Source organism: Typha latifolia, chromosome 4 (assembly GCF_019914945.1).
Source record: "Typha latifolia isolate L0001 chromosome 4, TyphaL0001v2, whole genome shotgun sequence".
NCBI lineage: Eukaryota > Viridiplantae > Streptophyta > Magnoliopsida > Poales > Typhaceae > Typha > Typha latifolia.
The window spans coordinates 3,858,824-3,871,357 of NC_133089.1; the positions used below are offsets into that span (position 1 = coordinate 3,858,824).

General features: G+C 40.9%; 2 protein-coding genes across 3 annotated transcripts; both read right to left on the minus strand.

Annotated features, from left to right (window-relative positions):
* Window positions 1-625: 625 nt before the first annotated feature.
* LOC140786925 (uncharacterized) lies at window positions 626-1,639 on the minus strand. Its single transcript, XM_073135641.1, has 3 exons — window positions 1,413-1,639; window positions 1,013-1,330; window positions 626-896 (listed from the first exon to the last, which is right to left on the minus strand). The coding sequence occupies exons 1-3, from the start codon at window positions 1,510-1,512 to the stop codon at window positions 817-819; spliced, it is 498 nt and encodes a 165-aa protein (XP_072991742.1). The 5' UTR covers window positions 1,513-1,639; the 3' UTR covers window positions 626-816.
* Window positions 1,640-2,426: 787 nt separating this feature from the next.
* Window positions 2,427-7,412, minus strand: LOC140786385 (BEL1-like homeodomain protein 4). Of its 2 annotated transcripts, XM_073134775.1 has the most exons (5): window positions 7,084-7,412; window positions 5,725-6,887; window positions 4,626-5,011; window positions 3,969-4,029; window positions 2,427-3,203 (listed from the first exon to the last, which is right to left on the minus strand). In XM_073134775.1, the coding sequence occupies exons 2-5, from the start codon at window positions 6,823-6,825 to the stop codon at window positions 2,724-2,726; spliced, it is 2,028 nt and encodes a 675-aa protein (XP_072990876.1). In that variant the 5' UTR covers window positions 6,826-6,887; window positions 7,084-7,412; the 3' UTR covers window positions 2,427-2,723. The 2 variants fall into 2 exon arrangements, with proteins under 2 accessions (XP_072990876.1, XP_072990875.1); XM_073134774.1 differs by lacking the exon at window positions 7,084-7,412 and having other exon boundaries at window positions 5,725-7,081.
* Between the last annotated feature and the right edge of the window lie 5,122 nt (window positions 7,413-12,534).

Below are 12,534 nucleotides of genomic sequence, written 5' to 3' on the forward strand. Positions count from 1 at the left end.
TTCTATATAATTTAGGTTGTATCAAAGTATAATTACATTTATATATGGTGCTTAAGTTGAAAATCATATCTAAATAAAATGTTACCATTGAGATTCATGTGGTAAATTGGTTGATCTCTATACCTTTAATTACTGTTGTTCACTTGCTTTGTCTTTGCTTTTATTCTTTAATTATGGATTTTAGGATGCTTCTACATAATGTTGGGGACATCGGACCCTTTTGCATATGTATATCTATCGGGGGCTGAATGTTTTGTTAATCATTTGTGTCCATTAAACTTAATGTCAAATTTTATTTAATGTGGTATATTTTTATTTTACCTAAATTGAAGTGGCTTATTCAAAAGTTCGTTGCCCAACCTCTCATCCATTATTGGGTATTATACTTGTATTTTTTATTTTTTAGTTGAAAGTTCTTTGCCCAACCTCTCATCCATTATTGGGTATTATACTTGTATTTTTTATTTTTTAGTTGTTAGGATTTGATAACTCTTGTTTAAATAAATTCATGGCTTCTCTTAATATTTCTTAAATATTAGGGTATATAATAACTCTTTGATGTTATGAATGAAATATTGCCTATAGGCTCTTCCTTTAATAAAAAAAAAATGTACGTGCATACAACTTTATAAATTGCTTCCTCTTAGATTCCTATTGCAAAAATACATAAACATGCCATTTGTATGCATCAAGTAATATAATTGCTATATATTTCAATAGCGACACCTACAACTCACACTTGAGAACTCAATTATTAAGTTGACCAAGCCTCTCTCCTTGGAAGAAAATGACGAACCTCTCTTGGCAACTTTACTCTCAGTATTTCATGTGTTCCTTTACAAATGCAAAGAAGTAGAGGGAGAGCCCATAGCTCATCGCTACGAGGATTGCCATTCCTGCCATGAGGCTTCTCAAATTTCATTACAAAACTCTAGCAAACTAATAACAATATCATTTGCCAAGTGTTTAATAACATTATATATATATTAATGTCCTTAGTCAATAGCTTTACCGGTTAGAGCAAATCTTGAATCATGTTGTCTCTTTCTCTTGGGCTCTGTTGAAACTTGAGAAGACTTGAGATGGAGAATCATGGAGATCACCACCAACCCACTTCCAATCTTCTCTCTCACAACCCTTTCCTCCATGTCCAATGACCAAAATCCAGCTAATCCATAGGTAGAATCTTCAACTATGACCTTGAGAAGCAATAGGATTCCACCCCAGAGAGCCAGCAGAGCTACTTGACCGAGGAACTTTGATGTGAAGCTCACTTGGAAGAGATTGACAACAAAAGCAATAGCATAGAGTGGGAACCAGAAGTACCAATCTGAGGAGGAAAAAGGAAGGCATGATAGATAATAGAAACAAGTGTACAAAATAATGAAGAGAGCCATGATACTAAGTATTACCAGGATCATTTAGCTGAACTGATGCAGAGTAAGCAAAGAGGAAACTCATGAGCACAGAGCATGAGGAGAAGAGGAGAGATTGATTTGTAGATTCTGCCATGCTCTTCTCTTTTGGGTTCTTCCTTGAGCTTCAGTAGGGTAAGATCTGACGGTCTTGTGAAGGAAACAAAGTCAACTTGTTGCACTTAATACTTAAACCTAAAGCGATCCCCAACTTGTGATAGAATACAAATATTTGTATATTAGTAGTTGCAGAAGAAGCTCCTTTTTTTTTTTTTAATTTTGTCTTCCCACCTAAACCTCTGGGACCACATGGATAGAGTTCTTTGCAAATGGCAATAGGATATCCACCATCCATGCCAAATTTTCTTGATGCTGTAGGTGCTTGTCGAGTGCTTCAATAGTGTTTGTTGGGGAATTATGATAAAAGTAGCCTTGGCATACACATTGGAACTCACTAAAATATGGAAAGCTTTTCTCATTAGGTTTGAGGCTAATAGTGTCTATTCTTCACCACCATAGAAAACTAGTAATATAGTGTGCTTAAAATTAAAGATGGACTAAAAGAAGGCCTTCAAAGTCTTTGGGTTTATTAATTCAATGGTTGGGGTTTTAGTTTCAGATCATACTAGCTAGTATGAGTGAGATCAATCCTTCTCTTGAAACATATAAAAAATAAATAAAATTGAGGATTAATACAAAATCAATGCAAATGTGTGCTCCGAGGTAGATTAATTAAATTTCATCCCTTATGAAAGTTTTTTGTGTTTTTGCCACTGATTTATCTCCAGTTGCAAGATGGTCCCTGTGGAGGCACATGCAGACCTATTTGGCAATTATATTAGTTTTCTTCTGGCAATCATATCCGTCTGTCGCTTTCCTCTATCAACCAACCACTATTTGTAGCAATAATGACTCAATCATAAACCCAAGTTTCCAGAAGGATTTCTCTATCTATCTCTTTATTGCAGCAGTAGGACTCCCAGTAAAATAAACACCAAGTACAAGATAATATTATGGGAGAAGAATTAAACATTATACTGTAAATAACACTTATCCTGAAATTTTTCTGTAACCGTTCCCCAATACCAATAGGTATGCATTCTAAAGTTCACAAATTAGAAAAAGGAAGGAGAAAAGAGGGGGAGGGGGGAGAGAGAGAGAGAGAGAGAAAATTCTGCGAAAATAACCTACATCATACATTTCTATGTTTCTTTGCTATATATTTTGCCCCCAGCCTACAATGGTTATAAAGGAAGATGTTTATCTCTGTCATCAGTAGTAGTCTTCTGTTTCCTTTGCCCCCAAACCTTAAAACCCGCCAAAATCTCTAACTGAGAACCGGCTACTATCCGGCGCCTTCCCTCCGGCGTGCCGTAGCCCTAACGTCAGCGACACGTCACCGGTGGCCCCGAGCCTCATCCTCGCGCCCGGCCCAAGAGTCGCGGCGTAGTGGTACATGTCGTTGCCGGCTCCGATGTGTGCATCGGCTCCTAGGAGCTCCGGGGGGTCGATGCCGATAAGGGCGGCGTCGTCGACCCCGCTGTTCGACTGTTGCGTCGCCGTCGGCGTGGGGTCAGCTTTGTGTGGTGCAATTGAATCTGATCTTTGGCCTTGTGACTGCTGCTGCTGCTGTTGTTGCTGCTGTTGGGTCGTTGGTGAATGTGAAGTCTGGCGATTGGCATTGCTGGATTCTGGGTCCTCTGGCTCGTCCTTGGCTTCTTGCTGGTACATTTCCTCTACCATGGGCTTCCATAGCCGGACTCTTGCATTGATGAACCAATTGGAAACCTGGAATTGATACTAAAAAATTATTACTTGGTACATGATATGGTGCACTATGTGAGCGTGTCAACTGGTAAGAAAATGCCATGCAAACAAACCATTCAATAATACTGTGGGAGAGAGAGAGAGAGAGAGAGAGAGAGAGAGAGAGAGAGAGAGAGAGAGAGAGAGAGACAGAAATAGAGGTTTGTTAGTTTGTATGGTTCAAATTAAATGCAGTTGTTATGATGTGGAAGTGTACAGAGGGAGGACCGGACTGTTTTGGTGAACAAATTGAAAGAAAAATACAAAATAAAGGAGGTGAAAATTAAATTTGGGTCATTTGTCCTGTTCATCGTAGCTTATCGTTTTCGTTTTGCTTTGGATTACTGGGTCTTTGGACTGGTCCGGAGACAGAATAATATGTTAGCTGATAGAGACGAAGAAACAAGCTGACAAAAACCAGGAAGAATAAAAACACTGTACCTAAGTAGGGTTGGCCATGAATCATCATTCAATTATTTAATTAATAAGTACTCATAATCGAATTGCCTTTAAAAATATCCACCAACTACATCTACTGTGCTATAGGTGGCCTTTCACTGTGTATTATTGAATTCCATGCATGCAGAAGTACGAGCTAGTGGGATGTGGGGGGGGGGGAGGAGAAAATAAAAATAATAAAAGAATTACTGATTACATAGCAGTTCAGATTAAAAGAAAGAAAGAAAGAAACAGAAAGGAAGAAAAGTAAGAGAGGTAGCTCTATTATTGGAGAGGAAGAGGACAGACCTGATTCTTGGATAAACCCGTCTGTCTGGCCAACAAATGCTTATCTGCATCGCTTGGGTACCTGAGAACATGGAAGAGGGAAAAAAGTGGAGAGAAAAGACATCAGACTTGCCCAGAGATCCACTGCGTCGATCCTATTCATCAGTCCAAGGAGAGCAGATGCAAGCTAGCTAGATCTTTTCTTTTTCTTTTTCAAGGTGGATTTTTTGAAATGGCAAACAATTAATCAACACGAGCTACATATTAAATACAGACTAGCATCACAAGGTTGTGGTTGTTATGCTGTGGCATTGAGTCCATACAAAAAGATGGAACAAAGAGAGAAGCTTTTGCTCAGCTTTTTTGGGTGTAAAGCCAGTGCGCAAGGACAACGGGGGGGGGGGGGGGGCGGTCTGAGTTAATCTTTGGCCACATTACAAACATAAGTAGTACAAGAGGTTAATCAGAAGTTAGGATCGATATCTAATAACTAGCTACACAGGGGTTTGGAAAGGAAGAATATTACTGCATGCATCAGCAGGGCATAGATCTCGAAGAATTATGCTTTACAAAAGCGCGATAATATCGAGAAAAATAAAGCGGTTAATAGTAAGAGCCATAGCTAGCAAACTAATATTATTATTGATTATTAAAGAGGGAGAAGGCAAGAACGCATACGGGTGAAGGAAGTGCTCGAAGAGCCAAGCTCTCAAGATGTTGACGGATCGCTCCGGCAAGCCCCGCTGCGGCCGCCACGCTTCTTGCTCCATCATGCCCATGTGGTGGAACGCTCGCTGCTGCCGCAGGCTCTGGTCGAGCAACCGGAGCCGCGGCGTCTCCCCCTTGGTCAGCCCGGAGCTCCCCCTCGCGTCCTTCTCTCCCAGGAGCTCGCACGTCTGCTTCAATTGCGCCGCAACGGAGTCCTTCAGGCACCGGAAGTGCCGGGACATCGCCTTCTGGGCGAGCGCGGTGTACGGCGTCGACGCCCCGTAGCCCATCACCGAGTCGAAGGAGTTCACCACCATCTGCATCTGATCGCAGTAGTGGTTGTATCTCCTATCCACCTGTAGATTAATGTAACAAAAAAAAAATATTTATCTCAATGTAGAAGATGATCCATTCTAACTGTTAGGAAACCGGCCATGTGGGTTGTTATAAGCATGCATGTGGACGCTTGCTCGCTTACTGTAGGGAACCTAAAACGCCTGCGGATTTCCTATGAAGGACGAAGCCCAACGCGTCCAAATTAGTTACCAGAATAGGTGCTTTTATTTATTTATAAGAACCCTCCCAAGGGATATACGAGGGCAGTAGAAAGAATCTCTTGCTTCGATATGTTCTTTTTTTTTCCCTTGTGCTCGTGTGAATTGTACACATTAATAGACGCAACAACTCCAAGGAAGATATATATATATATATATATATATATATTTTTTTTTTTATTTTTTTTTTTTTTTCTATAGGTGTTGGTCAACTCAACAAGGAATCGATTTGGTTGTTGTGAGATTGTTAATTGCAATGATACGCAATGCAATCTCTTCATGGAGTTAGCAACCGATGTAGGTAAGGGGTAGAGTAAACGTACTAAGACAAAAATAACTTGAGATTAACCCTATCCAACTACCGTTTTAATTTGTATGGTACCTCGTATATCCTATCTACCGGCCATGTCCTCCTTATTTCCTAGCAGAAGCCGGACAAACTAGCCGGAGTTTTTTGTTGGTTTCCTCTTGTTATCTTTCTTGATTGTCCTAAAGAGAGAGATTAATCTACGTACCTCGTCAAGCATGGAGATTAATTTTGCCTTCTTCCTTTGGTGCTCAAACCTATCGGCAGGAGACAAGAGAGAAGCATCCTTGGAAGAGGACGACGACGCGGCGGCCGAGCTCGAGGCGCCGCCGCCGTCAGCGAGACTTGAATTAGGGTTAGGTCTCGACGCCCCGCCGTGGCTCCGGCTTACCCGGTTTGCCTTCAATTGCCCCCTCCCGACGCTGCAGAACTCTTCGAGCAGCTCCTGGGCCGCCCTCGCATACCGCGAGTTGCGGAGCACGTTCACGACCCCCGCCGCGCCGCCGCCGTAGCCCATGAGCACATGATGACTTTGTTGTAGCTGTGACAAAGGCTGCTGCTGCTGCTGCTGATTATTGTTGTTATTATTATTATTATTAAAACACAAAACTCCATCTCTCACCCTTAATTCCTCAGCCTTGGCCATCTCAAAGTGTTGTAGGGATGAGGATAGAGATAGAGACAGCCCTTGACCTTCTCCACCTCCACCACCACCACCAAAGGAAGTAGTAGCGTTTCCAAAGGCTTGGAAAGCTTGGTGGTGGTGGTGGTGGTGGAGAGCCTGAGGATCGGGTGTTGGAGGAGAAGGAGATCTCATATGCTGCTGCTGATTCTGATTTTGATTCGCTGGGTTCATCAAGAACAGCTGCATCGCCGCCGCCGGATCGGCGTTGAGGCTCGACAAGGCCTGTTGCTTCGACGAGCTCTCGGCATACCAATCCCCTGAGAGCCCAGGCATGAGCGCCGCCGGCGTAGGCCTCCCGACCAGCCGGTACCCCGCCGCCATCTGGCTCGCCATCAGGTCGGTGGCGGTGGGGACCGCGGACGGGAAATTGAACATCTCCGACAGCATGTTGGTAGGCCCCGCCCCAGTGGCTGCGGCTGCGGCGGTACCGTAGATACCGGTCTCTTCGCCTTCTTCTACGATGGGGACTAGCGGGTGCCCGGCGGCGTCGAAACCTTGCACCCTCAGCTTCTCCCTCCGACTTTGTTGCGCGACGTGGTGGTGCTGCTCATCGGAGAAGCTAAACACGCCTTGGTGGAAGCCTTGGGACATAGAGATAGCCTTTGGTGGAGTCGCTATTCCCATGTTGATGATATCTCGACCTTCATCACCATCTTAATACTCCAAACTTTCCTTACGACTTCGTGCTGCACAAAGCAAGGATCCATACATGAGAATTCAAACAAACCCATGAAACACAAAATGAAAGGAAAAGAAAAAAATCGAAAGACATATAAAAGAAAGGATTGCAAAATTATGAAGCGAGTATAAGCTTAAGCTTCTAGTTGTTAAAAATTTGAGAGAGAGAGAGAGAGAGAGAGAGATAGCTAGGGTATATCTCACCTAGCTAAGAGTATGTGTTGGGTTGAGAGTGCTCTAGACCAAGAAGACATCGCTGTCTTCCTGGAGGTGTGAAAGCCTCTTGAAGACCTTCGCCATCTCTGTCTCTCTCTCTCTCTCTCTCTCTCTCTCTCTCTCTCTCTCTCTCTCTCTCTCTCTCTATCTCCTTTAGCTCTCTCTTCTTTCTGTATACTCCCACCCTTCTACAATCGCCTTCTGAAAGGGAAGAGAAAGAAAGGAAAGGAAAATAAAAAAAATTTAGAATGGAGGCTCTGATGCCAGACAGGCCCAATAGGAAGAAAAGGTCGCTGTTGCTCCTCTTCCTCTTCTCCTTTGCCCAACCCCACCTTTATATTTTATTTTTATTCTTTTACACTTCCCCCCTCTACTCCTCCAAAAAGTAAATGCTAAATTGACATTCATATGGGGGGGGATTCAGAAATGTCGTCCAGGGGCATTCGAGCCATTTCGCAGGGCAGCTTTTTCTTAAGGTCCAGCTTAAAAGGGGAGATAAGGTTGCGAGGCCCAAACCACCACCATAATAAAAAGGGTGGGTCTTTGCGATGGGCCTAAAAGATTGATTAATCCTGATCGGCCTACGGCTGCCGTCCGATGGGACATCGGACGGCCGACAGCGACGTGGTCCTGGGCGCGACGGTGGCCGTGTGATGCTCTTGTCGGCTGGTCGTAACGGGCGACGGATCTAGCCGCGTCCTGATCAATTATTGAAACCGTTGTGATTTAGACCCGGCACCGACTCGTTCCTAGTCCCATGCCTTGATCATGGTATCTATTTGTGGTCCCTCGACCCTCGTTGGAAAACTACGAGTCAACTTAGCACTCCTCTCTTTTTGACACAAATCTAATACCACCCTTCTCCGTTATCATTAGCTTAGCCACTAGCTTAGCTCTGCTGATTAATTTCAACTAACCAACTTGTGATGGCAGTCGACACCTAGGGGAGGTTTAGCTTTTAAGGGGTCTTCGGTGTAACTCTCTGATTATGTCCGTCTATCTCTACCAATTAATAATATTTTTATCCTCAGTAATTACTCTTTTGGCACTCACACTTCACGAGCTCTTGGGGCTTAGATGTGGCTGTGTTTTGCCCTATTAAATGCCCTAAAAGTTGGACTGGTGTTGGTGTTTACTATTTACTTTGTGTATGAAAGACCAGTATACCACAAGTGCAAAAAAGAAAAGGGAGGAGGATACTGGTGCTGGTACATGACTAATGACATCCCAACCCCTCGCTCCTCTCACCTTTTCGAGCTGATGTCACGTGAACCTCAGCCTCCCTCTCTCTCTCTCTCTCTCTCTCTCGTCACGTGCTAAGCGTGCGTTGCCATGTGACACCATATAGACAGACCCTTACAAGCCCACGTATGCGGTATACTTTTTTTTAACTATATTAATTTATTATACTACCTATAATCCCCGGAGTTGGACTTTTATCCGTGAATTTGTGTTGCTTTCCAGAAAATAGCAAAAAGAAATGTTTAAAAATAAATAAATAGATAAATAATTGGTGTTGCCTTTCTCTACCAAGTCTATTTCTACGACACTGAAGCCATGGCCTTGTCATTTTAGTATCAACATCGATCTGGTACGAGAGAGAGAACCTTAGCTAATATATGGAAGAGCTAGAAGTTGAAAGTCTTTGGTGCGTTGTGCTAGGAAAGTCACTAAGCTTCACTCGCAAACGGAAAAAATGTGCACCAGAATTTCGACGATTATTCTCAACGTTTTTATCATCCATTTTCCATGGCAGCTAACTAACTCTTTCATGGAAATATATATACATAACTGCAGTGAAATAGTTTCATAAAATGGTGGCCGAGTTGCGCTTTTTATTTACGTCCGTAGGCTAACGTGCTTACGATCGCACGAGTTGTTCGTAGATAGCAACCAGTAACCATACTTTGAAATAAAGTTTTCTTGGTGGCTTAATAATTAGTGCTTACTCTTAGTAGCAAAAAAAGAATCCGATTGGGTAACTCGGTCCGGGTTGAATCGGCACCGTAACGCGTGGGGCTGTGGAACAATGAGTTTCCAAATTTGGCCTCGGGTGGTCTGGTCCCACTACTTTGTGCCACGTTTTCTTCTATCTCATTCTCACCCCCAAAAGTATTTCTTTACTAATAGAGAATTAGAGTACGTTTCTTTCCGGAGGAGGTGACTTTTAGCTAATTAATTATATCTCTTGCTCTCTAATTATTATTTTATTTATATTTGAAAAGGAAAAAGGCTAGAATAATCAAAGTATATTAATATTTTTTTTTCTTAAGACAATAAAAGCAGAAAGGTTGTCAATTATTATTATTATTATTATTATTAAAATCTCTTTTAAGTTGATACTTGATCATCATGCGGGGTGTAATTACTCTGATAAGTTTAACGGCTGCCATATATCGATCCCGTGACGAAGGCGTTACGGAGGGTTGAGTTTGATATCTCCACCGGGAAAACGACGGGGTTGGCCGTGGGACCCACGATTCCCGAGGCGCGATGCTACTTGCCGCCTCCTTACGGGAACCGCGGGTCCCGCTTCGGTCCCATCTCTCCCTGTGCAATTTGCTGCCCCTTCACCTCCTCCGCCGAGCTGGACCACCTCACCCGTTACCGCTGCTTTCCCTTAATTGCAACGCTACAAGAAACAAATTGGGGCAATTATTTTCATTATTATTGCAGAATAATAATAATTATTATAATTACTAGGACTAATTATAAACTATAATCTATTTTAAAAATAATAGATCTTCTTATTTAAGCATCATCCCTGGTTAGTTGTTAAAGAAGCTACAAGAGAAACGGCGTTGGCGTGGGGTCAGGCCACCACACAACCTGAGCGAGCAACAGGCAACAGTGCGGCAGAGCGACGTGGCACATCCTGGTTAGCTGGGTTGGAAGCACCCGGAACCAATTATTTGGGGTCACGAGCTGGGGTGAGGACCAGCGGTGCTCGGATAAAAGTTAACGAATTTGTACTCTGTTGGAGAATTTCTAATGAGTTGGTCTTTTGGACGTGGTGAGATAATTTTGGAGTTTTTTATTATTTTTAATTTTTTTTTACTGATCAAAATGCATCCATATCATTCGCTCTAAAATTTAATATCAAAAGAAAATATATATTTTTACTAGTTCCAAGTCTTATATCATCAACTCGATAATAAAACGATTAACAACAGTTGTTATGATTGTTTGTGAAGAAAATCCTGCCTTTGAATTTGAAAGAAGATAATTTTGTCACAAATAAAATACTTATCATATTAGTGTGTTAATTCAAAGGGCGATAGTCGTTTTCCACACATAAACTGTTAACAGTATTAGTGCTTTAAGTGATTAAGTAGACACGGGTTTGATCCACCACTAATACTGATAGTAAAAAAGAATTAATTAAGTTACATAAATGGTTGCAAATCTAGTATGCATGATATCATACTCAATGATAGGGATGTCAAAATAATTGAGCAGTTTAAGCTCTGCTCAAAATGAAATAAGGTAGGCCTAAAAGATAAAGAAGAGATTTGACTTGGGAATTAATTTCGAGCCAACCTTAATCACAAGCTCAAATATATATATATATATAGAGAGAGAGAGAGAGATAGAGAGAGAGAGAGTATTAATTATATTATTAATAATTTCTTACTATTAGATCAAGACCTAATGTGCATATCCATCTTAACTTACTATAATATTAGCTTTAATTTAATTGTTAATCAAGTTTGATCCAACCGACTTGAATAAGGCTTGAGAATTGATCTTGTTTAAGGTTCTAGCTTGAATTAAATCGGAATTGAAATAAGCTTGAATTGGGCACATCCGAAGCTCAAGCATAACCGAAACTAAAATTAGGGTCGATTCAAAATAAATTGAGTTCAGCCTGAATTAAAATGTAGTCTCATAATTAATTCCAAATCGATCCTAAGCCAGCTTGATTACACCTCTTACTCATCAACTGCATTTAAAAAGATTCGACAATGAGTCATAAAATTCTTGGTTGAGATGCGTTGCCTAACGTCGATGCACATTTATAAAAAAGATCAAAAAAAGAAAGATAAGGGATATAATCAGAATCGTCAAATGCGCGTGATTGATGTGTTAGACATGTCTAGATCGACGTCCGCATGGAATCTTGGTCATGCTTTTACAACAAGAGGGACAATTCGGAGGACTTTTTTTTTTTTTGTTGTTGAAGGGAATCCATAATGAGATGGAAGCGCCATGTCACAATCTAATTGGAGGACCAATGAGTCGTTCTCATTGCAACTGCCTTTTATCCCTTTACAAGACCTTCCAAGCCCATCTTTGGCACACTTCCAGTGGTCACCTATAAAGTTTTGGATGCCCTCAAAGAGGGCCACCCCTTCTTAGGAAAAATTAAAAATGAAAAGAAAAGAAAAGAAAAAGTTGTCCTTTAATCCTATTCACCCCTTCTTAGGAAAAATTAAAAATGAAAAGAAAAGAAAAGAAAAAGTTGTCCTTTAATCCTATTGTTTGAGTTCATGAACAGTCCAATCTTTAGTTCCTTCCTATTAGATTTAGTACCAAGTAAAATTACTAGTGCATATATATACGTAGATCCATCTAATTAATTAGTTAAATTTTTTAACACAAAAGATATTTAACTAGATAGTTTAGAAGATGTACAGTATCATTAATTGAGGGTAAAATATATATATATATATATATATAATAAAATAATCGTAAGAACAGTATAGGGTGACAATTCATGAAAAGTCTTTTAAGTCTAGACTGCGACGTGCCATCCTTCTGACTATTTTGACGTTCATCTCTTCCAACCCTTTTTTTTTTCTCCTATATTGTTCGAGAGGACATCTCTGTTATACCAAATCCAAACGCTTAGTACCAATTAATGGAGATTATCTACATACAACTACCCAACTAAACATAGTTAACGAAGAAATCCATTCCCCACCACATTTTAGGTAGGTTTGGTGGTTTATTGTAATCCCAACAATACTCAATAAATCCATAGTGGAAGAATACCAGAATAGCTTTTGGATACTCCTTTCATTTGGTAGGGCGTCAAAATCTTGCAAGTGGATCCTCTAAGCCCTTGCGAAAAAAATAAAATAAGATATAATCATATGAAGATTGGACAATATCATGCGAAGTAGTCTGGGCCTTGTCTGGATAAGTTGTCGAGAGAATGAACCAAACCATAGTCCCTAATTAATATTAGGGAAAGGAACAACTTCCAACACGAGAGTTGGGAACTGTTTGCCGTACTCCAATTCAAAATTTTGATCAATTGGTGGTGGGGTTATATAACTACCTTTGGGTTTATGGTTTATGGTTTATTTATATATATATATATATATATATTTTTTTTTTTTTTTTTTTTGGATAGTTATAAAAGATTGAAAGAGGGGACAAAAAAGAAAAGAAAAGGAGCCGTACTCCTAAGGAGGAATCCCAATGATAGGAGAG